The sequence below is a fragment of the Marmota flaviventris genome, chromosome 4 (genome assembly GCF_047511675.1).
Source record: "Marmota flaviventris isolate mMarFla1 chromosome 4, mMarFla1.hap1, whole genome shotgun sequence".
Lineage (NCBI taxonomy): Eukaryota > Metazoa > Chordata > Mammalia > Rodentia > Sciuridae > Marmota > Marmota flaviventris.
Genome location: NC_092501.1, coordinates 30,080,726 through 30,101,858, shown reverse-complemented (window position 1 = coordinate 30,101,858; position 21,133 = coordinate 30,080,726). Strand labels below are relative to the sequence as shown.

Sequence of the window (21,133 nt, the reverse complement as noted above, 5' to 3'; positions counted from 1 at the left end):
TGATGCTTTACAAGTCCCACCACCAATCCAACCTCATTCTGACCCAATCTCTAAGAGGAGCTTTCAACTGCACCAGGGCTCAGATGGCTCAGAGGGTCCTAACATTGTGGTTGATAAGGTGTCTTTGTTTTAGCATAAGAGTAGTAGAGTCAGGGCAAGGAGATCCCAGGTCCTGCTTTTTTGTGGGGACAAGGTCTCAGTATGCCCAGGATAGCTTCAAACTCCTAGGATCAGTTGATCCTCCTGCCTCAATCTTCTTAGTAGCTGGGCTACAGGCACATGCCATCACATCCATTTTTTGCCCGATCAGTGAGCTCCCCAAATACTACCACCATGGGCCCCCCTTCCTTCCTGTGGCCTGAGCTCACCACATGACTCAAGGTCATGACCCGCAGGAGAGTCTCGCTACAGTTCTTCACTAGGCCTTCCGGGAAGCAAGGCAGCACATCCTTCAGCAGCGTCAGCATGTGCAGAGTAGTGGTGGCCTCCTTGGAGCCTGGCAGACCAAGGGGGATTTTTATTATTGATCCTCCTCCACTTCCCAACCACCTGCCCTCAGGCTGGCTTCCCACCTCCAGACTTCTCAATCTCCTGGATGCAGAACTTGGCAGTGGAGACGGCAGCAGGATGGTGAGCAGGGGCTTTTTCACCAAACATGAATTCACTGCCCTTAAGAATTGAGCACACTCCATGCTGGGCAGCCTTCCGGATCTGAGGAGCAAGGAAAAAGGGGGACAAGGCCAATCGGCATTATGCCAACATCTTGGGTGGTTGGCAAAATCACAACCAAGCTTTGTTTTGTTTGCAGTATGGGGGATGGAACCCAGGGCCCTGTACATGTTAAGCAAGCACTCCAACACTGAGCTACACCCCCAGCTCTATTTGCTTTGAGATAGGATCTTGCTAAGCTATCTGGGCTAGGCTCAAATTATGATCCTACTGCCTCAGCTTCCCAAGTAGCTGAAATTATAGGTATGTGCCACTGTGCCTGGCTCAACACCAAGCTTTGACTATGTACTATGGACCCAGTGCTAAATTAGGGCTTTCTTGTGGTTGACTCCTGAGCTCTCTACTAAACTCTCTACTATTTCATCTCTGAGTGTGTCTTCACCTTTTAGACAGAGATTTATTCATTTAATCATCCAGCAAATGCTGAGTGTCACCCAGCCAGGCACTGCTCTAGGTGTGAGCAAACCAGCAGTGAATAGGGCAGACAAATCACATTCTACTTGAGACAGAAAAAGCAAAAGCAGCTGGGGATATGGTTCAGTGGGAGAGCCATTACCTAGAATGTATGAAGACCTGGGTTCCATTCCCGGTACCACAAAACAAAACACAACAAAGACAAAACATACACTATGCACATGTATAAATATACCACAGTGAATTCCACCATTATGTGTATCTATAAATCACCAATTAAAAATATATAATTGAGTGGAAGGGAGACAGTGAGTAAAAAAAGGGGGAATAGGAGAGAGGAGAGAGAAAGGGGGGGTCACCAGGGACTGAAACAGAGGAAATTAAATTCCATGCATGTATGATTATATTAAAATGAACTCAATTATTACATTCAACTATACTGTACCAACAGAAGCAAAAAAGAAAAAAAAAACAAATATACATCAGAAGAAGTAGTCTGAAGATAATAAAATAGGGTTGCTTACTTTGTTGTTGTTGTTTTTAGTTGTAGATGGACACAATACCTTTATTTTATTTATTTTTATGTGGTGGTGGGGATCGAACCTAGTGCCTCACACTTGCTAGGCAAGCGCTCTACCACTGAGCCACAACCCCGGCCCCTAGGGTTGCTACTTTTTATAGGGTGGTCAGGAAAGTATCAACCAGTGAAGTGACATTTCAGAGACCTAAATCTGGTGTGGGAAAGATGTGAACACATATGTAAGGAGGCATGAGACTCTGGGCTCACAGTGCTTAGCACAGTAGGGAATGTTGGCAATAATTATTATTATATACCTCCTGCCTTAAATTTCTGGAGGAAACAGAGAGAGGAATCACCACTTTCTAAATACCTGCTTATAAGCCAGGAATAGCACCAGGCCTATGAACACTGGAGAGTGCCCATGACCCTGCAGCAAGGTTGGGATTCTTATCCCTATTTTATAATTATGAAGCCATGGTTTAAAGACTTTAATTTAACTTGTCCAAGGTGACACCACAGCGGTGACTCCAGAACCTCTACAGTGCTATCCTCCCTGCCAAGGTAAAGAAACATGTTGGGAGACCGATGTGTCAACAGGTCACTCAGTCTCATCACTGCCTGAAGAGGTACCAGAGAGACTCGGAAGGGCCTGACAGTGAACTTGCTGCTGGAGAAGAGGCTGTCCCTCATCTTCCAGATTCATGCGGTTGACTTGGAGGCAAGAAACATAGCCTTGAACAAAAGCTCCTCAGGGGCTCCTCCCCAATCCCTTCAGAGAGGCTAGCTTCCCTCCCCATTCTCTGGGGACCTAGCAGTCTCACCTTGGGCTTGGCATGCACAGTGAAGCTCAGCAGCCCATGGTACACCTGAAGGGTCACAGGGTAGCCCCAGGCTTCCAAGTCTTGCTTCCGCAAAAGGGTGGCCAGGCAGGAAAGGACCTTGAAGAAGAAAGAGTTTCTCAGCTCCACCAGCCTCATCCAGGAGGGAAAAGAGGCCGGATTCTCACCAACTAAAGAAAATGCCCAAGGGATCTGCCTAAGGATCCACAGAGTGTCTAAACACCTCCCAGGGGACAGCTACACTTTAACCAAACCCAATGGGCTCTAGAACACACAGACACTGACCCATCGGAGGGCAGAGGTGGAGCTGCTGCTGGCCTGGGCAGACATGATGTCCATGAAGGCCTTGGAGGTATCAGAGAACTTCTTAATGAGTACAGGGCTGGGCACGCTGTAGGAACAACAGAGAAGGTCACCCCAGAGAGGCATCTGAAGAACAGCTGGTGCAGGCTATGGTGGTACAAAGGAGGAAGCTGGACCCAGGAAAGGGCATGGCTGGCCCAGCCACTCAGCTAGTTGACTAGAGTCATACTTCCTTACCCTGAGTTTGGCACACTTTCGACAATACCTGAGCTCCCAGTTCCCTCACCTTCCCCAGCCCCCACAAGATGGGTCGCTATAAGCTCACTTGAGTCCTCTCAGCCCCTCTCTGGCTGCACATCTCCACAGAGCCTGATGCCAACGTTCCAGTCCATTTCTCCTGCCCTGCTCATTGCTCCAGGGTTACCCCCTCCCCAGGCACCAACATTCATTCCAATGTGTGATAGCCCAAGTCAAGTCCAGAACCCAATGTTGTAGAATGCTACCAGATATTCTTTAAATTCTGATTTTATTTTTAAATTTCTAATTGTGCTAACATACACATACACAGAATTTATCTTAAACACTTTGGAGCATACAGTTTAGTAGTTTTAAGTATATTTTCATTATTGTGCAACCAATCTCCAAAACACTTTCATCTTGAAAATCAAGTACCTTATTTAAAGAATAATTTCCTAATTCTGTTCCCCCTGTCCTCATTCCGAACCCCCTCCATAAAGAGACCTAGCATTCAAGCAGGAATTGGGACTCACCGCTTCAGGACAAGGTTCAGTAGGTAAGCAACAGCAGCCAGCGACTCTGGGGACTCCACTGCTTCCATTGTTGTCATCTGAAAGCCAGATTGAGGGAGTGAATGGATAAAGTGTCACACTTCTCAACAGGAAAGCAAAAGGGAGTAGCCACATGCCCCCCCAAAATAGTTATGAACCAGAACCACGGTTTCAGAAGTTCAAATACCAGCTCTGCCATTATGTAACTTTGGCCAAGTACTCTAACCTATTTGTGACTCAGTTATTCATTTGGAAAATAGAGATGAGAATAGTATCAATTGCAAAACGACATTTCAGTCAATGATAGACCACATATAGGACAATGGTCCCAAAAGATCATATCACCTAATGATACTAGAGCTGTCTTAGTTTGTGTAAGTACACTCTATGATGTTCATACATGAGGAAATTGGCCAGCAACAGTTTTCAGAAGGTATCCTTGTTGTTAAGTGACACATGACAATGCTACAAGCCTTATAAGTTGTGAGGTTCAATTGAATTAACATATGTAAAGCACTAAGAATATTACCTGGCACATGATAAACCCTATACTGCCATCTTATTTACTTCATTTTTCTGGAAAAGGGATTGGCACTCCCCCCTCTCAAAAAAAGTTATTTCCAAATAATAAATATTTTATACGTTAGAGGCTAACATATGATCTTTGTTGCATATTCTTTTTTGTATATGCTTAATAATCATTTATAAAATGTAAAAACCAACTGGACAAAGTGGCACACACCTACAAGCCCAGCTACTTAGGAGACTAAGACAGGAGGATTGCAAATTCGAGACCAGCATAGGCAACTTAATGAGACCTTGCCTAAAAAAAAAAAAAAAAAAGGAGATGGGGGTAGGGATGCAATTCAGTGGTAGAGCTCTCCCAGGTTCAATCCATAGAACCAGTAAAGAAAGAAGAAAGTAGTAGCCAGGCATGGTGGTGCATGCCTGTAATCCCAATGACTCAGGAAGCTGTGGCAGGAGGTTGGAAAATTTGAGACTGGTTCAGTGACTCAGTGAAACCCTCTGCAATTTAGTAAGGTCCTCTTTCAAAATAAAAAATAGAAAGGGCTGAGAATGTACTCAGTGCTAAAGCACCCCTGAATTCAATCCTTAGTGGGGGTGGGGGGGGGAAGAGAGCAGGGGGAAGAAGAGTGGACTTTTGTGTTACAAGAAAAAATACCTACAGCCTTACCAAGTCGCCTGAGCACAATGGAAGCACTTTCACCTGTTCAAAGTTATCCTTTTCTGTCCCTATAGGCCAGGGACACCTGTCTGCTCTCTGTAGTCTGACTAACCTATTGAACCCCCAGGTGCACCCACTCACCAGAGCAGCAAAGTACTCAGTTTCCGTCTCCTTCCCTCCCTGGGAGCGAATCACCTCGGTGACAGCAGCCAGAACTGCACAGATCTGCAAGAGGAAGAAGGCACCTGTGATATATCTGGAAGCTACTCCGATCTGGGTTGGCTTCCCTTTCTTCACAAACTAAAATCCTAAAGCCTAGAGACGGACAAGGACTCAGAGCTGGGGTACACCCCATAGGTCTAGCAAACTGAAAAACTCAGAACATGAATGCTAAAATTTCACTTCAAAGAATCCATTTCTAATGAAGGAAAGGGAGAGGGAATGAGAATAGGAAAGACAGTAGAATGAAACAGACATTACTATCTTATGTACATATATGATTATACGACCAATGTAATTCTACATCATGTACAACCAGAAGAATGAGAAGTTATACTCCATGTATATATGTCAAAATAAATTCTACTATCATGTATAATTACAATTTTTTTCAAAAAAAGAATCCATTTCTTATAGAAATACCTACATAAAGGTGTAAAGATTTTTGCACAAGTATGTTCACTACAACAAACTGGAACACCCAAGCAGTCATCAACAGTGAATTAATAATGTACTATTATTATTTGATAATGACGAATTTAAATGCTGTACAGTCATTGAAAAGAATGAGTTACAAATATGTACTTTCAGTGTACTTTCTATACTGTTCAATGGGGAAAAGTTGGAGAACAATGGACATAAAACAATTATATTTTGGTAAATCCAAATAACCTAATATGATAAAAAATACACAAAAAAACTCCTAGAACAGTAATGTTGACAAGAAGAACTGAATACTTGAAATGTAGCTGCTGGGACGAAAGAACTGAATATTTCTTTTTCCTTTTTTTATTTTTGATTTTTTTTAGTTGCAGATGGACACAATATCTTTATTTTAATTTATTTAGTTTTATGTGGTGCTGAGAACCAAACCCAGGGCCTCATGCATCTGAGGCAAGAGCTCTACCACTGAGCTAAAACTCCAGCCCCAAGAATAGAATATTTTTTTAATTCTAATTAAATTTAAAAACTAATACTTGGGCTAGGGATGTAGTTCAGTTGTCAGGCATGCATGTGTGAAGTCCTGCATTTAATCCTCAACACCAAACCAGCAAAAACAACAAACACTTGATCCAGTTATTGGGAAACACATACTTAGAACAATCTGGTATGTAACTCTACTTTTGCAACTGTAAATGTTAAATTCTAAATAGAAATCAAGTATTTCCAATAAACTGCCCTCCTTTTTTTTTTATTTTGGTACTGGGGACTGAATCCAAGGTGCTTTACTACTGAGTTACATCCCCAGCTCTTTTTATCTTTTATTTTGAGATAGGGTCTTGTTAAATTGCTAAGGGCCTCACTAAGGTGCTGAGGCTGGCTTTGAATTTGTTGTCCTCCTGCCTCAGTCTCCCAAGCCACTGGGATTACAGACATGTGCCACCAGGCCCAGCTCCAATAAAAATTTAATATGCAAATGTGAAAATACAGGAGTAAAGGTAAATTATACACTTGTTTTTGTTTTGTTTTGAGATTGAATCCAGGAGTGCTCTGCCACTAAGCTATATCCACTGCCCTTTCTATTTTTCATTTTACATTTGAGACAAGGTCTTGCTAAGTTGCCCAGGCTGGTCTTGAATTTAGATTCTCCTGCCCCAGTCTCCCAAACAACTGGGATTACAGGCATGTATCACCATGCCTGGTTACACACTGTGTGTGTGTATGTATGTATGTGTGTGTGTGTATGGTACAGGGGATGAAACCCAGGGCCTTGTGCATGTGAGGCAAGCCCTTTATCAACTGAGCTGTATCTCCAGCCCCACACTTTTAATATCATAAAAATAATGTACCTTTCATTTTTTTTGAAGCGGGTATATTGGCATATGCTCATAGTCCTGGCTACTCAGAAGGTGAGGCAGAAGGACTGCTTAAGCCTAGAAGTTTCAGGCCAGCCTGGACCACACAGCAAGACCCTCTCTTGGGGGGCGGTGGGGGGGTGGAAAAAGCTCATTTTAAAAAATATTGGTTGTATATTAAAATAATAATAATAAATTAAATAAAATATATTTAAATAAAATATATTAAAATTTGCCAGGCATGGTGGTACATATCTGTTATCTCAGCTGCTTGGGAGACTGAGGCAAGAGGATTGCCATCCTGGGCAACTTAAATCCTGCCTCAAAATAAAAAACAAACAAAAGGTCTAGGAATATAGCTCAGGGGTGGAATATCCCTGAGTTCAATACTCACTGAAAATTGAGGGGGAGGGGCTGGGGATGTGGCTCAAGCGGTAGCACGCTCGCCTGGCATGCGTGCGGCCCAGGTTCAATCCTCAGCACCACATACCAACAAAGATGTTGTGTCCGCCGAAAACTAAAAATAAAAATGTTAAAATTCTCTCTCTCTCACTCTCTTTAAAAAAAAAAAAAAAGAAAAGAAAATTGAGGGGGAAAAAAAAACAGATTAATTTCACCTGTTTCTTTTCTTTTTTTTTTAAAGAGAGACAGAGAGAGAATATTTAATATTTATTTTTTAGTTTTCGGCCGACACAACATCTTTTTTTGTATGTGGTGCTGAGGATCGAACCCGGGCCGCGCGCATGCCAGGCGGGCGCGCTACCGCTTAAGCCACATCCCCAGCCCACCTGTTTCTTTTTTTAATGTAGCTAACTAGAAAATTTTCAATTATACAAGTGGCTCCCTTTACATCACTGGGCTGTCTATTTATTTACTGGTCCTGGGGACTGAAGTCAGGGCCACTCAACCACTAAGCCACATTCTCAGCCCTATTTTGTATTTTGAGACAGAATCTCACTGAGTTACTTAGCACTTGCTTTTGCTGAGACTTGCTTTGAACTCATGACCCTCCTGTCCCAGCCTCTCCAGCTACTGGGATTACAGGCACGGGCCACCATGCCTGGCTAGGTCATTTATTTATTACCCATATACAGTAGCCACAGGGGAAGAGTCAAATTGGGAGAATAACTATCACATTTTATTCTATTGACATCACCTTAAATTTCAACATTTTTTCATTTAAACAATGAAAACTACAGATACACATAACTTTAAAGTATAAATAGAATTATAAAGGTAAATAAAATTTAATTTTGCTAAATAAGACATTTTATAATCACTCTTACTCAGCATTAATTAATTCAACAATTGACATATTTTCAATGTTTCTTGAAAATATTCTATGTACAATGTCCTGGGTTAGGTATAGTGTGGAGATAAATGTCTGGAAAATATTCCTCAGAATTTTATACCTCAGCAGGGAAAATGCTCTTACAAAAAGTGGAAAGTGAAACCTGCCCTAGGAGGAATTAATATGTAGGGGACACAAAGGGTAGGAGAGATGACACATCATTCAGAAACCAGCTGCTGTCACCAAGACTGGAGGAAAATAAAACGCACGAGCCTGGCCTCTCCTCCGTCTCCCACACCCTTCTCAGCCTCCTTACCTCCTTGTGGGCCGCTGAGTTGGACTCCCAAAAGCGCTGTACTTTGCTAAAGGTGACATTTGTGCAGTCAGAGAGGCCACTGAGAAAGGTGCCGGAGGACTTCTGGGTAAGAGCCAGCTCCTCATCTTCGTCCATGGCTGTCTCGGGGGCTTCACCTTTGCCCAAGCGCAGGGATCCTGACTGCAGCTCATTATGCAGCTTCACAGCATCAACTGTCAGGTCGCTCTTGCCTGAGAACCAGAGGCACAAGGTAAGGCCCCGCACTTCTACCCAAACCTCCTTTTGGCGACAAAACAGACAACCCTGTGAAACAAAGCAGCCTAGGTCCGGTCCCCTATCCCCTACCCGGCGAGGCTGAATTCTGAACACGATCTGCCTTGTCGGCCCACTGTGTGCCTAAAACTTAGAAAGCCAATGCGAAAGGGAACCCTCCCCGACAGTTCCCTTGTACTGATGGCATAAGCGTCCATGGGAGTCGTCCTGGAGTTAAATTCAAAGGCCGGGAAAACACATAAAGATGAAAGCCTCTCTGGAGAGCGAGCCATCTAAGTTTACTTTTTAAAAATATTCTTAGTTGTGCCTTGCATGCACAAAGCCCTAGATTCGATCCCCAGTTAAAAAAAAAAAAACTTAGCTGTAGATGCACACAATAACTTTATATTTTGCTTATTTTTTTACGTGGTGCTGAGGATCGAACCCAGTGCCTCACACATACGAGGCAAGCGCTCCACCACTGAGCCCCAGCCCCAGCCCCCAAGTTTAAGTTACAGTCCTGTACCCTGGGCAAGTCATTTCTCCACTGTGGACAGTTTCCGCATCTGTGAAACGGAAGGGCTGCCTTCACAGTGAGTTTCAGATCAGACAACCTCAGACGTGAAAGTCCCAATACCTGGGCCCCGGACCTCGAGAGGACCCGGACCCGCCCAGATTCAGGCCAGTTCAAAACAAGGAGGCGGCCCTGCTCGGGTCTCAGGGACCGGTTACCTGAGGGGCGGCTGAAGAAGCGGCTGCGGGCAGCCTGGCGGTGGCGACAGATGGCGGGATTGCTGTCACTGCTGTGGCCTTTCTTCCAGCGTTTCAACTTAGCTGACACACCTGAGGGCAACTTCCCCGAGCGACCCATGTTGACTAAACCGTGGTTCCCAGCAAGCCCAGGGAACCGGGTTTCAGAGACGCAGAAACACGCAGAGAATCCACGTGAGTGCTCGGTGCGCCTCACTTCCTCTTCCTCTGGCATTACTTCCGGAATTGCATGCGTTACTATGACAAAACAGTCAACATCCGGTTTTACGTTTACTCTTTCCTTCAGAGCCTGGGGAACTCCCGGAGTAGAGGTGTTGCTAGAAAAGAACTTCTGTTGCTAGGAATTCTCTGGTCTCTTACTCCAGGGCCACGCCAAGAGACTCCTGGCCCTAGGAGGGAGCCTTATAAAACTGGAATTCCTTTGAAGGTAAAAAAAAAAAAATCTACATTTCCATTACTTTAGAAAAAAATCTGATTTCGAAAGAGTTGAGACCTGTCCAAACCTGAAAGTGTGAACATGAGTTTGGCCTGCAGAGAGAAAAAAAGCAGCCAGTTGTGTTCTAGATTTGCTTTGCAAATTAAAAATTAAAACTACAATGAAATGACACTACGTACCCACCAGAACGACTAAAATTAAATTGATTATTGATTGTAGTCTGGTGCAGTGGTGCATGCCTGTAAGCCCAGAGACTTGGGAGGCTCAGGCAGGAGGATCACAATAAACTAAAGCCAGCCTCAGCAACTTAGCATGGCCCTAAGAAACTTAGGTTTGTTTTTTTTTTTTTTTCCTGTCTCAAAATATTTTTTTAAAAAGGCTGGGGATGTGGCTCAGTAGTAGAGTGCCTCTGGGTTAAATCCCCAGTACCCAGTGCTAGGTCTGTAGCTCAGTGATAGAACACTTGCCTAGCATGTGTGAGGCTCTGGGTTTGATCCTCAGCACCATATAAAAAATAAGTAAATAAAATAAAGGTATTGTGTCTATCTACAACTCAAAAAATTTTTTTTAAAGTTAAAAAAAAATCCCCAGTACTCCCCCCCCCAAAAAAAAAGAATTAAAAAATGATTAGTGAGGGCTGGGGATGTGGCTCAAGCGGTAGCGCGCTCCCCTGGCATGCGTGTGGCCCGGGTTCGATCCTCAACACCACATACAAACAAAGATGTTGTGTCCGCCGAAAACTAAAAAAATAAATATAAAAATTTAAAAAAAATTATTAGTGATACTAATGTTGGTAAGGATATGGAGCAACTGGCTATCTATATAGTGGGAGTATAAAATTGATACACTCACTTTGTTAAACTATGTGGTAGTGTCTACTAAAACTGAACATAATCCTACTCTACAATCCAGCAATTAATTCCTGTATATACACCAATAGAGATGCTTACTTAGAGAAAGAAGAGGATATTCATAATAATCCAGTACTGGAAATAATAAAATAAATTTTTATCCATTTTACTGTTAATAGTTTATCGATATATAATTAATTGCTATAGCATTCAACCATACACATCAACTTCTACATAGTAAATGCAATGAGAAAGAACAAACTACTACTATGTGCAACCGCACCTATTGTCTAGCTTGAATGAAAGGCTCCAGACACAAAAGAATGCATGTTGCATGATTCCATTAGATAAAGTTCAAAATTAACTAATCTCATTAGGAGTCAGAACAACAGATTATCAGGAGGTGGTAATAACAGAGTTGGTATAAAAGGTGTGGTTATTGAGCTGTGAGCTTATAATTTGTATTCTTGTCTGTATAAATCTTACACTATCTAGGCAGACTGAAAATAGAAAGGATTTTGTGCACACAGAGAAGAAGGAGCTTAAACACTGTTAATGTAAGAAAGCATCAGTACAGAGAAGACAGAAGTCAGCACCAGCTTTGGGCCCCAGTCCCTCTGGCCCCAGGAAACAGCTCCACCCCCACCACGGGCCCCACTCCTGGGACCCTGGCTGAGACCTGGGTAGTAGGACTGATAAAAGGGAACTGGTGGTTTAGGGAGGAAGGGGACACATAGTGTGGAAACTATTGCAAGCAAGATAGTGCTAGCCACCAGAGACTTGGGGACAATTGCTAAGAAAAAGCAGAGAAAGTGTTGGGTTTATCTTAAACTCTGTAAGCGTCTATTTTTTGCTCTTTAAGCTCTTATAATAATACTAAATCCACTGGGCTACTGTGAAGGTTCAATTTGAAAACGTGTCTATGTCAAAATATGAACAGTTACTAGTGAGACCTTGCAAAAGATGCAGTGGTGCACCTTGTCCATCAGAGGGAGCTCTTCAAACAACCTGTTTGACTAAACCCCTATAGAAAGAAAGCAATGCTGTTGAGAAGATTGGGATTTTACAAAATCCGATGGGGAGATTCTGAGGCTCAGCCTTCCCACACTTTTCCTGGTCAACGGAAATCTGCATACCTCCAAAATGAGTCTTCATGATATCTATATATAGTGTCTGGATGAATCACCAGCGTAGAGTAGGCTTTGAGGGGCCAGCCACAGGCCACTTACTGGGACTCTGTCTTGAAAGTATCTGCTTAGAGCCTCCTCCAGAAACCATATGGCACCAGAAGAGGGGGGACAAGAAGCATCCAGATATCCTGAGCATATTTTCTCCCAATACCCCACAGGGCTCATGTCCACCACAGGGCTCATGTCCATGGTGAAGGACAAACTCCCACCTCTGAATTCCAGTGATGACTTCAACCTAGGAATATTAGCCCTGTCCATGGTCAGCTACATAATGCTAGGAAATACCATTCTTTTTTTAAATATTTTTTATTTTTTAGTTGTAGTTGGACACAATACCTTTATTTTACTTATTTATTTTTATGTGGTGCTGAGGATCGAACCCAGGGCTTTGCATGTGCTAGGTGAGCGCTCTACCGCTGAGCCACAACCCCAGCCCCTAGGAAATACCATTCTTAGCCATAAGATAGATACTGCATTTAGTCCCTCTGGGTTGGGACTCAAGTAACCACTGGCTGTGTGACCTTCAGCGGGACACCTAACTCTCGGAATCTGTTTTCCACATATAAAATGGAGATGATAAGAACACCTACCCATAGGGTTTGTGAGAACTAAATAAGCTAATGTATGTTAGGTGCTGGGCACACTGCCTGGTGTGCAATGAGCAGGTAATAAATGTAATGTATTCATGTTACCCCCCAAACTCTTAGGGATTGCAAAATACCTTCTCACCTATGATCTGAGGAGGACTTGGGAGGTGTCCTCATTTCACACAGGAGAAACATGGCTCCAGGGGGGTTCAGTAACACCTCCAAAGGCACAAAGTTGACTGATGGGGCAGGAGTTAACTGATCCAAATTTTTGCCAGGAACTCCCCCCATAGCAACTGCTCTAAAACCTGTTTGCAAGGTTCATTTGGAAGGAACAAAGCTGCCACACCCAAAGCACTGAGGCCTGGAGGGGCAGGAAGGTTATTTTTAGGTCATTGGGGTTGTAATCTGTTACAAAACTGGGCAGGAAGAAGGGAAATTGAGGGTCAGCCTGTTGCCCAAGACAAAGAAGCAGCAGATGGCCTGGGTGTTTAACTTAGGGCTCAAGCTCTGGGAAAGGGAGAGGGCCTTTGTCATCCCCAGCAGCACATTAGGCCGCACATAGCACAGTTGCAGCTGCTTGTGATGTTAAAGTCCAGGCTTTGGACTTAGCCTGGGTTTGGAGCCACATTCCGGCTGTATGAGCTGGGGTGGGCAGCTGAACTTTCTGTGCCACAGCATTGCATCTGAAAATAGGTTGCTGTTATGAGGCTCAAATGAAGTGATGCACGTAAAATGCCAGGCACACCATTGCTGCAGGAGGCCAGCAGTCCTTAAATAAAAAGCTGAAGGTGACGGCCAGGCACAGTGATACATGCCTATAATCCCAGCGGCTCAAGAGGCTGAGGCAGGAGGATTGTGAGTTCAAAGCCAGCCTCAGGAAAAGTGAGACACTAAGCAACTCAGTGAGACCCTGTCTCTAAAAAAATATATAAAATAGAGCTGGGGATGAGGCTCAGTGGCTGAGTGCCCTTGAGTTCAATTCCCAGTACCAACACTACCCCTGCCCCCCACCAAAAAAAAAGAGCTGAAGGTGTGAATGTATTTCTTGCTTGAAGAAGGCGGAGCTGTGCAAGTCAGGTCCCATCTTTAGGAGTGCACGACAGAAGTGACCTCATAGAGGGTGTGGAAAGTGCGAGACTCAGTGGGGGGTGCCCTGGGAGGAAAGAGAGGTGGGGCTGGCTGGTCAACAGCAGGGTGACTGTGGCCAGTGGGCTGGCTTTCAGACCATGTTCACAGAGACAAGTTGTCCTTGTTGGGCCACATGGAGACAAGTTGTCCTCATTAAATTATTTAAAACTGGTCATGGAGGTGACTTCTTGTCATGGCAACAGAACAGTCTTTCTGTTGGTAGGAATTGTCCCCCTGCCAGGTAACTGGTAGCTCAAAACATTCCCTCTTCTGGGAGTTATTTTGCTTTAACAAAGGATCCTTTGCTCATGGAAGGAAGGTTTTTGGACTGGCTGCTATAAAATTTTGGCCTGGCCCAGGGTGTGCCCCTGAGGTTGCATTTGTTACCTCTCTAACCTCCTGGGGCCAGGGAGTTCCCAGCACAGGGAAATTAGCGGCTGGAAAGAGGAACATCAAATCAGAAATGGAACTCCGAAGACTGATTCCCAGTCCCTTGTCCTGTAAGGGAGATGTGAGGCATCTGTGGGTAGTGTGGCTCCCCTGGCCAGACCTCATGGCCACATTTTGCCCCTTCTTCTCTGAGTCCTTTCCTTTATCTCTCCTTATGTCTCCCAGTGAGCAGAAACCTGTGTTGTCTTCTGTTTATTTTATTTTTATTTTTTACTTTTTTTGTGTGTGGATCTGGGGATTGGACACAGGCTTCACACATGTAGGCAAATGCTCTACAACTGAGCTACATCCTGGCCCTTTCAAATTTTTATTATGTGTCCCCACACTCAGGTGAGAACCTCCTGCTCTTGCCCAGTCACACTTCTGAGAATATCCCTGAGCTGCACCAGAGAACCCTGACTGCCGTCTTCCCACAGCAGGGCCACCATTTTAGGTTCCCCAGAGCCACCTGCCCACTTCCTCCCATGGAGCAAGGGCTTTTGTGGATTTTGTTTCTTAATAATTACTTACAACTTCTTGAAAACAGCTTTGTTGATGGGGCTGGGGTTGTGGCTCAGCAGTGGAGTGCTCACCTAGCATGTGCGAGGCCCTGGGTTCAATTCTCAGCACCACATAAAAATAAATAAATAAAGGTATTATGTCCAACTACAACTAAAAAATAAATATTTAAAGAAACCAAGTTTGTTGAAATATAATCCATGTATCATACACATTTTTTTCCTCTTTGCTTTTGGAACTGGAGATTGAACGCCAGGACTCTCTACCACTGAGCTATAGTCCCAGTTATTTTTATTTTTACTGTGAGTCAGGGTCTCACTAAATTGCTGAGATTGGTTGCAACTTGTGATCCTCCTGCGTCAGTTTCCAGAGTTGGATTATAGGCCTCTTTACTCACTGAAAGTGTACAATTTGTTTTTAGTATCTTCACAGATGTGTACAACTTAACCACAGTCAATTTGAGAACATTTTTATGACCTCAAAAAGAAATCGTGTGCACCTTATTTATAACCTCACTCCTCCCAGCCCCAGAAGCTAATCTTCCTTCTGTCGCTATAGATTTGCCTGTTCTGAATATTTCACATAAGTGTAGTCATATAAATTGAGGTCCCTGTGCCTGGCTTCTTTCACTCAGCATGTTTTCGAGGCTAAGTCATGCTGTACTCTATGTCACTACTTCATTTCTTTTTATGACCAAATAGCATTCCACTGTGTACATGTCCTATATTTTGTCAATTCACCTGTTAATGGACATTTGGGTTGTTTCCATCTTCCAGCTGTTGTGAATAAACTGTCATAAACATTCATGTGCATTTATGTATAAGTTTTTGGGTGGACATGTTTTAATTTATCTTGAGTGTATAGCTAAGAGTGGACTTGCTAAGTCCTGTGGACTCATTTAACAATTTAAGGAACTCACGTGGATTTCTGTTTGTTGTTCTTTCTTGTCCACATTTCTGAGGCTGAACAACCCTGAACCTGTTCCTAGTGCCAGCTCAGATAGGCCATTTTCTTCCACTGCAGTCAGAAATATAAAGGCCATCAGTTTTCCTGCTGCACCCTGGCAAAATCTTTCATAGGCCTATGGAAATCTGGTTACCTTGCCATCATCTGACATCTACCTACAATGGCTTTCCTTAGTCAGTCAGTATTCACTGAGTGCTAACCTAAAGACTCTTATGAGAAACATAAAGTGTACTGTGGTGGCCAGGAGAATACAGCCTTCTGATCTGATATAGCAAGAAGCTGGTTGACCAGGGCCCCACCTACTTCACTCTGAAATCCCCCCAGAGACTGCACTGCCCATGGGCTGCCTTCGCCCATGACTTAACATCCCCACAACAGGATACCCAGGCAGTCCTGATCCAAGGAGACAGGGTGACTTTGACTCAAGGACTCCCCAACAGGGGCTCGGGATGTGGCTCAAGCGGTAGGGCGCTCACCTGGCACGTGTGCAGCCCGGGTTCGATCCTCAGCACCACATACAAAAAAACCAAAGATGTTGTGTCTGCCGAAAACTAGAAAATAAATATTTAAAATTCTCTCTCTCTCTAAAAAAAAAAAACAAAAAACTCTACATTTCTGGTTTAAAAAAAAAAAAAGGACTCCCCAACAGACTGCTGAAATTTCCTCAGAAAACACTTGCAGTCTAAGATGCTTCCGCCCACCCAACCTTCTTTCACTCAGAGTGCCACTGCGCTCCCCCTCCCCATTTCCTGTCACAGGCAATTCTCCTGACACCCTTCCTCCAAGTCCTATCTTGGCAACTGCTTCTCAGAGATCATGGACTAACACACTACCAACTGCTAGCCAGTCACTAAACTCCAGACACATTTAGTGCAAATAACAAAGTACTTGTTTTGTACTCAGAATTTAATCTAAGAAAATATAGAGTAAGGAAACAGTTGAATGTGCATGAAGGTAGAAGGAACAAGAAGGTTTGTACACTGCCACGCTTTGAGCATGGTCATCTTCTTGGCTTTGCACACAGGGTCATGGCGGATGGTTATGGTGCAAACCCTGTAGCTTTTCTCAGAGACCAAACAATCTCCATAATTTAGAGAGAAGGGCTTGTACCAAAGCTGAGCAGAACACTCCAGCCTGATGATGAATGGTTTTGAGGTTGGGGGAGGGGGTGTTGTCGGGGGTAATGTCGGGGGCATCCTAGAGAAAGCCACTACTCTGTCCAGAACTCTCCTCTTGGTTTTGTGGCAGCACAGGCTCTGACTCTGTTCCTTTTCGATGGCATTTCAATCCGACAGAAAGGACAGCTCCTTTTCCTAGAAGCCAGTCATCAGTTTGGCTTCTCTGTCTCTCTGTCTCTCTGTCTTTCTCTCTCTCTCTCATAAATCCTCTCCTCAGACGCGGAGAGCTGAACATCTGGTGATGAGTTTGCAAGATGGTTCTGCAAGTAAAGACATGTGGTGTCTTCACAGGGAGTCCCAGGGCTGAACAGCAACCACCCCTCTTCCATCCCTTGGAGACGAGGCTCGCCCCACTCATTCTAAATCTGGGCCTTCACTGAATGTTCAGTACTTGATAAGGAAGTTATTTTTCAGTGGGGAAAATAAATGGGGAAGGAAAGCTCAGGGAAGCATTTTCTGTTCTGGAGGGACAGTGGAGGGTAATGGCTGTGACTTCTGGTTATCCTTCTCTGAGTTGTCCTAACCCATACCCTTGTGGTTGGAAAACTGTTAAGAATCCTCAGCTCAGGAGTCAGTCCTGACCCATGTCTGTGTCTTGTGTTCAAAAGAGATAAGATTAAAAACGGAAAAAAAAAAAAAAACAAAAAACAGTGGAGGGTGACATACACTGATTTATTCCTACCTTTTACCAACATTTAAGAAATCTTGGTTTGATAAGCTTTAAACTTCTTAGATTTGAGATGCTGTGATAGACACTGACTAGGGTCCCATAATTGCCCAGGAATTCTGTTTCTGGCTGCACAGCCTTCAGGGTCCTATGGGCAGGCATGGCCTCCCATCTACTATCTCTCTGGATCTCTGTGCACCTGCCTCTCTCTTCTCACATAGCAAGTCCCAACCTTGAGGCCCTTCCCCATGGATTGCTTCTGACTTGTTACTGATAAATCTGGTCTCTTGCTCATCTCCTGCTCTTTTGAATGGTTCCCCTCACTTTCCTCATCTTTCCAATGTGAACTGGAGTGGCAGGAGATGGGCACTTGCAGTGGAGGACTATTGAGGCCTCACCCAGCTCTGATACTCAAGGACATTCAGGGACACTACAAAGGGCAAAGCATATTGCTACCTGCATGTGTGTGGGTGTATGAAATATGTAAAGATGTACTTATCCTCAAGGAATTTGCAAGGTTCATGAAAAATAGTGAGGTAGTCAAACATGGTGGTACACCTGTAATCCCAGGTACTCAGGAGGCAGAGGCAGGAGGATCATGAGTTCCAGGTCAGCCTGGGGAATTTAGCAGCAACTTGTCTCAAAATAATAAGGGCTGGGATGTAGTTCAGTGGTGGAGTAATTGAATTGCCTAGCATGTGTGTAGCCCAGTTTCAATACTCAGTACTGCAGAACAAAACAAAACACAAAAAACACAACTCTGAGATAATTTAATCCAAGGTAAATACTCTGTGAGGCACAGAATTTCCAGAGTTCATCATAGTTTCAAGGAGATGAGAGATTCCTTCTGGAGGCAGAGGGGATTGGTGAAGGAAATAAAGCATATTCCTTAGTTTTTTCCCAGGGCTGGTGGCACAGATGCCCTTGGCCTCCTGCCAAATAATTCTAGTTATCTTGCTTGCTCTTTTTCCTGCAGGCTAGTCATCCCCTATCAGGCATCCTGCTGGGAGGGCAGTTCCAGCTGTGCAGCCCTGGAGTCCCATGAGTTTCTGGGTGCAACTTTTGGAGCTGCTCTCCTTCCAGTCACCTCTCTGACACTGAATTCCATATTTTCCCAGCTGCAGAAGAGGGAGGCAATGGGGTGCTGTGGTTAGTGTGCAGACTAGGCCGTTGAACTGCCTAGGTTTGAGTCCTGGTGTCTCCTCCACTTCCTGCTGTGATTGTGTGCATAGTCTTTCTCTCTGTTTCCTCATCTGTGGAACACAATTGTATAAGTAGCTACATGATACGAATTGTTGGAGGGTTGAGATAATAAACACAACATGTTAAACTTCTACAAACAGTAGGTATTATAATAATTTATCTACAACCTGTCATATGCGTTTTGATTTATTTATTTTTAATTTATTTTTTAAATTTTAGTTGTACATGGACACAATACCTTTATTTTATTTATTTATTTTTATGTGGTTCCGAGGATCAAACCCAGGGTCTTGCATGTGCTAGGTGAGTGCTCTACTGCTGAGCCACAACCCCAGCCCCTTGATTTTTTTAAAATATATATATTTTTAGTTGTTGATGGACCTTTATTTTATTTATTTGTTTATATGTGATGCTGAGAATAGAACCCAATGCCTCATACATGCTAGGTAAGCACTTTACCATTGAGCCCCAGCCCCAGTCCACGTTTTGATTTTTGAGGTTCCTAAAGGGCCTTTTCTTTATCTCTGAAAATCTTTTTTTCCACCCTTTGGGGTCAACAAATACCTAAAATGCAAAAAAAAAAAAAAAAAAAATGGAGGTTGGAGTATAGGTGAGAGCATGGACTTGGGAGCCAGTTAGCCTAGGCTTGGATCCTGGTTCCAGTTAACCTTGTTCAAATGACCCTATTCTCATTTTCCTCATCTGTATAAGTGGGGAGTGCTGTTAGAGTCTGTAAACAAGTCAAAATAACACCTGGCATTTAGCTAGGGGAATGTTAGAGTTGGTAAACAAGTCTGGATGGTGCCTGGCAAAATGCCAGAGGGAGTGGTTTGAGGAGTAACAAAAGCGAGCCATTAAGTGTGGGAGATTCCTGATTGGTTGACTGCTGTATAATTAGATAAGCTGTGTGGAATGTATAAATACTGCTCCTGTCCTGCAATAAATGGCTCCCATTCCTGCTGTATCAATGTACACAAGTTGCTCCTCACCCCCGGGTTATTTTGCCCAGCCAGCCGGACTGCGGCAGAGTGCCTGTCTCAGGGGGTCCTAGGAAGATAGGAAGATTGAATGAGTTAGTGTTTAAAGCACTTAACAAGGCTGCCTGGCATGTAGTAGGTGCTTTACCAGTGCATGCTAAAAATATTTTTCTTTTCCTTTTTCTTTTTGGTACCAGGGATTGAACTCAGGGATGCTTTACCACTGAGTTATATCTCCACATCCTCAGGGCCCCCTTTGTCTCTTATTTTTTGGTACTGGGGATTCAACCCAGTGGTGCTTTACCCCTGAGCTACAGCCCCAGTCCTTTTTATTTTGAATGTCTCGCTGAGTTGCTTAGGACCTTGCTGAGATGCTTAGGGCCTTGCTGAGTTGCTGAGGCTGGCTTTGAACCTGCAATCCTTTTACCTCAGCCTGCAGAATTGCTGGAATTATACCACCTTCCCTGGCTAAAAACTCTTCTAGCTCTCCTGTCAAAATACAGCAAGCAGCACAGATGTGGGTCTTCTTTGACCTCTGTTTGTGTTGAAGGGCAGGAATTCGACTCATTCTCACTGCTTGGCACATGTTTAGTGTTCATTAAAGTGGCTAGATTGAAATAAACCAGGAGGAAGGGATGTGCGCAGGAGAAGGCGGCCCAAACATGCAGATATTTTAAATTACTGATTGGGGCAAAAATGGGCCCTGGCAGTGACCAGAATCCACCAATTTCCAGAATGTATGAAGGGGCCTAGCGTTTGCTTCATATGATTGTAGGGGGAAACATCAACATGAAGCTGTGGACAAAGATCAGAGCAGGGTTATGGAATCAGCAGAGTCAGGGTCCTCATCTGTAAAGTAAGAGTAAAAAGACCAGTATCCTACTGACGTGAAACAGCAACAACTTTCTTTTTCTTCTTTCGTGGTACTGGGGATTGAACACAGAACTTTCCACAAGCTAGGTTAGCACTCTACTACTGAGCTACATCCCGTTTTTTTAATTCAATTTTGAGAGAGTCTCGTTAAGTTTCCCAAACTGGTCTTGCCCAAGTAGCTGGGATTAGAGGTATGTGCCACCACGCCTGGCGCGAGTACCACCGTATGCTGAGCACTTCTAGGCAGAATCGATTCAGGTACCAGGTAAGAACCACAATGTCCACTTTTCAGCCCAGGCTGAGACAGGTTTTGCGACCTGTCGGTGATTCAAAGTACATAAGATGGATGAATGAAGACTCGAACGCAGTTGTGAATCAAACTGTGTACAGATGGAACAAAAACTTGGGATTACCTAGCGGTTCAAAGGATAGGGGCTCATTAAGGACCACATCAAGTGCACCGCCCAACCCTAGCACCAGGCAGCGTGCAAGCCTAAGGCCCCGCCGCCCTTCGTGCTTACGTGCGCTCCGTGACCGCCGCGGCTGACGCGAGGCCGGCGATGGAGAGCGCATGCGCTCTTGTGTTCCAGAGCGCCCCCCCCCCCCCCAAACTGGCTGCAACTGCGGCATAGAACGCATGCGTACACCTGGCGGGCGGAGGGCGTTCCCGAGAAAGTGGAAAGATTTAGTAGAGAAAGCGCG

The 21,133-nt window shown here is 44.2% G+C and overlaps 1 protein-coding gene across 1 annotated transcript in view; it reads right to left on the bottom strand.

The window, feature by feature from the left end:
* Rrp12 (ribosomal RNA processing 12 homolog) overlaps positions 1 to 16,113 on the bottom strand; it is a 41,035-nt gene extending 24,922 nt beyond the window's left edge. Inside the window, exons 1-9 of the mRNA XM_027930038.3 lie at positions 16,010 to 16,113; positions 9,386 to 9,741; positions 8,402 to 8,631; positions 4,921 to 5,004; positions 3,576 to 3,652; positions 2,788 to 2,893; positions 2,485 to 2,601; positions 573 to 711; positions 369 to 496 (exon numbers count right to left, since the gene is read on the bottom strand). Coding sequence (XP_027785839.2) covers positions 369 to 496; positions 573 to 711; positions 2,485 to 2,601; positions 2,788 to 2,893; positions 3,576 to 3,652; positions 4,921 to 5,004; positions 8,402 to 8,631; positions 9,386 to 9,638 — 1,134 coding nt within the window. The 5' untranslated portion in view covers positions 9,639 to 9,741; positions 16,010 to 16,113. The remainder of the gene's footprint in view (positions 1 to 368; positions 497 to 572; positions 712 to 2,484; positions 2,602 to 2,787; positions 2,894 to 3,575; positions 3,653 to 4,920; positions 5,005 to 8,401; positions 8,632 to 9,385; positions 9,742 to 16,009) is intronic.
* Between the last annotated feature and the right edge of the window lie 5,020 nt (positions 16,114 to 21,133).